Below are 4,807 nucleotides of genomic sequence, written 5' to 3' on the forward strand. Positions count from 1 at the left end.
GGGGTGTCTGACGACATCCTTGAGAAGATCGGCGCCTTTATCGACGCTAAACTTGCCGCCCTTGTTCCCCTCGCTCCAGCGGTGGACGGACGGCTGTAGGAGTCTCGCGCACTCACAAAGGGGCAGGTGCGCGCTTGCGGTCGGTCTCCAGGCGGCGGGTGGGCCCAGCGGCCGCGGCCAGTGTTTGCCCCCCGACCGCTCCGTCATCCAGGGCGCATAAGGCTGCAGACCCGGGCCCGTCGACCCCATCTGGAGCGGTGGTCGACGGTAGTGGGCCGTAAGGCCAAAAAGAAGGCTGTGGGTTTGTCAGGGGCCTCGGCTTTCCCTGCGGTCCAAACTACTTCTGAGGCTCCCCCTTTGGGGGGATCACTCCAGAAGACAACAAAGAAGAAGCGGGGGGTCAGGCTCCGTTCCCCCACGACGGCCGCAATCGTGGTGGCACGAGACTCGTCCGCTTCAATCGACCTCAACAAGACTGCAAGACGGTGTCGACTAGCGATACCCTTTGAGCCCTTCGGGATTCGAGAGATACGCCCGCGTCGAACAATGACGGAGACTTGATGATCCAGGTCCCTGGTCCAGATATGGCAACCAAGACTGATGCATTGGCTGCCAAGATGAAAGAGGTCCTCGCGGGGACCGGCGGTAAGATCCGCCGCCCCTCGCGTCTCGGGAATATTTGGGTGCAAGAGATCGACGGTACGGTTTCCCGCGAGAAAATGGTGGCGGTGCTCGCCTTAGAGGGCGGCTGTCTGGAGGGGAGAATTCGCCTGAGCGAATTTAAAACCTTTTCCTCCGGACTCAAGACGGCCTGGGTCCAGTGCCCAATATCAGCGGCCAAGCGGCTGGCCGGGAAGGTCAAACTGGGGTGGGTGATGGCGCGCGTTGAGGCGCTTAAAGCCCGCCCACTCCGGTGCTATCGGTGCTTGCGCGCGGGACATGTAGGGAAGTTTTGCCCCGCATTCAAAAAGGACCGCTCGGAAGTCTGCTTCCGATGCGGTCTGCCGGGCCATGTCCTGCGGCAGTGCACGGCTCCCGAGCCGCGGTGCCCGCTCTGCGCGTACCTGGGTCGTAAGGCCCGCCACGTATTGGAGGAGCCTTCGTGCCAAACCCCACCTGCCCGCGTCGGCGGATTGGCGACGACGTTCGCGGGGCCGGCACAGTTGGCGCCAAGCTTCGCCTGGCAGGAGAGGCGGCGGTCAGCCGAAAAGTTCCCTTCCGAAGGGGCAGCTCCCGGTGCGGCCGAGGAAAAGATGGAGGCCGAACCTTTAGGGGTGTCGGCTTCTCCATCCTCTCTACATTCACCCCATTGGTGACGGGTGGGGCTTCGGCTTTCTCTGGTTCCAGCGGACCTAGTCCCTCTGGTTCCAAGGAGCCGACCCCGGCTCCGGCGGCGTTGGTACCGCCGGCGCCCAAGAAAATGCCCCTGGGATTCCAATCTTAAAAAATTCCGCCGGGAATGGCCCTGGATGTTCTCTTGGGGCACTCAAAGCCCAAGAAGACCAAGCACAGTCCCCGTTGTTCCAAGCCTTAGTCGGGGCTTGACTCGGCGGTGACTGGGCGCAGCGTGGGGGAAGGGCCTCCCTCGATTGAGGAAGGTCATTATACAGTGGGACAGGTCCGCTTTGGGGCGTTTGACCTGGGACCGAAAGGGGTTTAGTTTGACTCCTTATTGCACTCGGCCCACAGGTGACAGAGGTGGGGCTACGTCCCCCTTCCTCCATCACGGAGGAGCGTGCTACTAATACCAAGGAAGGGGGCTTTGTCAGGCTCCCAGCCTACCGGTGCACCCTGCGGTCATGCGAGAACGCGAATATCGGGGTGTAACTCAATGGGCAGCAGATGGACGTTTCTGGAGTTTTAGTGGGTATACCCTGTCAGGGTGATCTCTGGCTGGGGAATCTCTCATTATCCCATCCCACCTCGGTAGAGTAGGGTGTGTGTAATGCATTTCCTCAGGATAAAAAAAAATACGTAGATTAAGATCTCGGTTTTGGAGGTCGGGAGGACAGCCCCGGCCCTCCAAAGGCAGAGCTGACCACCGAGCACGTCCCCGGGTTGTGGATAGGGGAACGGCCTTAAGTATTAAGGTTAGCTGCGAATAACCCCTTTGGAGAGAATAAGCAGTCCCGGACAATCAGCGGTAGATACTGAGGGTGGGGTGGTCGCTCTTGTGGGAAGGAAGCGGCCTATAAAGTGCCTCATTAAACCTGATGAAGTATCCACGTCAAAGGCGAGTGAGTGCCGCCTTAAAAGCACTCCAACCCCCGGGCAGATCGGGCTCGTTAAGTCTTGTTTACCAACCGATCTAGGTGAAGGAAAACACCGATGTAAAACCAAATAAGCATAGCAATATGAAAAAGGACTTGACAAAGAAAAACTTACTGCTCCAGAGTATTCGGATACTCAAGGGGCGGTACGATGGGAGTACTGTCCCTGCTCCCGCCACGTCGTTATCCAGCAAAGGGCAGAAGGAGGGGTTGACGGCGGGCCCCTCTCGAGAAGCTGCTACCGCCGTAGCAGAGAAAAAAAGAAAAAAAAGGAAAGCCGATAAGAGCCTTGAGTCGGCTTCAGGAGGGTCAGGGGAAAGCCGACGGCTCTTTTACAAAGCTGAGTGTCGGCGACCTCTTTGGCCATCTTGCGGACCTGGAAGAACTTTGGGTACGGCTTTGCCGTCGCTCAAAAATGTTCAGGGAGGAGAAGGCAGGCAAACCGATGGAGTTCTACTCCAGGATCACCGCAGGTCTGGTAGAGCTCCAGGCCCGGTATAGCCTTCGAGAGGCGATATTGGAAAAGATGTCGCCAATGTGGCCAGCAACATAGAGGAGATTGGTCGTGGGCAAACTGTCTACGAACATAATATTATAGAGGCGATTGTTCAGGTCAGCGAGGATATTAAGAAGTATCACTCTCGTAGCCTCGCTGACCTGAAAGCAGTCTAGAAGGACGTGGACGAGGCGCGTGCGGCGATCGAAGAGGTTTATAACGAGGCCTCCCGGTCGCTTCATGCGCTTCACACGAGCATGGGGACGTCGATGCGTGCTATCGCCGACGTCTCCGTGGTAAGATCAGAGGGAGCTGCGTGCTCCACTCCGGTTAGGGGAGAGAGTCAAATTCCCTCTTCCTGGCTGGAGGAGATAGAGCGAGTAGTGCGGAGCATTGTCTCGGGTGAGCTCGAAAGACTCTTGGGGCGAGGTCGCCCGAGGCAGGCCTCTTCAAGGGTGATTCCGATTCCTTCGTCTGTTTTTACTGAGGTGCAGACAGAGGAAAGAAGAGGAAGAGAAGAAAAAGAAGAAAAAGAAAAAGAAAAAAAAGAGTTGGTGGCAGCCAAGAAAGGGAAAGGAACGGCCGCTGGGGCGAGCAAAGGGGAGTTTTTCTTTCCTTTGCTCCTCCTCGTCTCGTCTGCGACTTCCACGTGCGGTCTTCCCGAGGACTGAGGCGGTCACCTTGCGTCTCGAGGAGATGGGCATGTCGTATGCCCAAGTTTTTTTAGACGCAAGGAGTAAGGTGGACCCAGGGTCGGCGGGTGTTTCTACGGTCCGCCGAACCTTGAAGGGGCACCTGTTGTTGGAGGTGGGGGAGAGAGGACCGCAAATCTAGAGCGGACCTCCTCACTTTCAGGCTCAAGAAGGCCCTCCCTGAAGGAGTGAAAGTGGCTTGTCCATCCCGAAACGTGGAGATTATGATTTTGGGGTTGGACAAGGTCACCTTTAAGGAAGATTTCCGAAAGGACTTTGTGTTAGAGTTTGGCGGCGGGAGTGGCGTTAAGGTAGTATTCCTGCGTCGCTCCTCGTCCGCGGGTGGAGCCGCCTTGGTTCGCTGCCCAGTTGAGGCGGCGGCCAAGGCGGTTAAAGCAGGGAAGCTTCCGGTGGGCTGGGTGGTGGCAAGGGTGCGAGCACTCCGCCCCCGCCTCCTACAGTGCTACAGGTGTTTTCAACCTGGGCACTGCAGGGCTCTGTGCTCCAGTCAAGTCAACCGCAGCAATCTGTGTTATCGCTGTCGTCGGCCGGAGCACAGAGCGGCCAGCTGTAATGAGAAGGAGGGGTGTCCTCTTTGCGAGGAGGCGGGCCGGGAGTCCTCCCATCAAATGGGTGTGGCCCGGGTCTTGGTCATCGGTCGGGGGGCTGCCATGCCCTTATTAAACCCCCAATGAGAAGGGTAAGAAGGATGCGGCCCTCTCCGGTTTTGATGGGTTCCCACAAGGACCCGGGGGGGGGGCCGCTCCTCCGTATATCTGGCATCAGATGTAAAGAAGGTTACGCCTGGTCTCTTTTTTAGAGTCCAGGCTGTACTAGTTGGAAGCCCGGTCCCCGTTATTCTAAGCCCTAGTTGGGGCTTGGGCCTCCCTCGTGTTTAAAGGAGGTCAATATTATTATGTCAGGGGGCAAGTCTGCTTCGGCGTTTGACTTGGGGCCGAGAGGGGTCTAATTCCTTTATTGCACTCGGCCCGCAGACGACGAAGGAGGGGTTACGGTTACCTTCCCCGGCCGCGAAGAAGCTAGCTCCTCTATTCGTAGAGGGAAGGCATGCCTGTCCCCAAGCCTATCGGTGCACTCCGTGGTCATGCTCAAAAAGTAGTACCGGAATGCACCGAAATAGGCAGCAGACGGCCGTACCACGGATTTTAGTGGGTATACCCCGCCAGGGTGCTCTTTGGCGAGGAGAGTCCCACACTACTCCATCCCACCGCGGTGGGGTGGGGTGTGCGTAATGCATGTCCCCTGGGTTAAATAAAAAAAAGATTAGATTAAGATAGGTTAACTTAGGTTTCCTGTAATTATAAAAATATTTCCTACATACATCTTTC

The 4,807-nt window shown here is 57.1% G+C and overlaps 1 protein-coding gene across 1 annotated transcript; it reads left to right on the top strand.

Moving 5' to 3' along the window:
- The first annotated feature begins 3,682 nt into the window (after nt 1-3,682).
- Nucleotides 3,683-4,153, top strand: LOC109862798. The gene has a single exon (XM_020442941.1). It carries the CDS (start codon nt 3,683-3,685, stop codon nt 4,151-4,153), a length of 471 nt encoding a protein of 156 aa, XP_020298530.1.
- The last annotated feature ends 654 nt before the right edge of the window (nt 4,154-4,807 follow it).

Source organism: Pseudomyrmex gracilis, unplaced genomic scaffold, assembly GCF_002006095.1.
Source record: "Pseudomyrmex gracilis isolate BER0280 unplaced genomic scaffold, ASM200609v1 scaffold_2400, whole genome shotgun sequence".
Classification (NCBI taxonomy): Eukaryota; Metazoa; Arthropoda; class Insecta; order Hymenoptera; family Formicidae; genus Pseudomyrmex; species Pseudomyrmex gracilis.

Bases quoted from the DNA above. Each gene is read 5' to 3' on its own strand.
- LOC109862798 (XM_020442941.1), top strand. From the start codon at position 3,683: ATGATTTTGGGGTTGGACAAGGTCACCTTTAAGGAAGATTTCCGAAAG.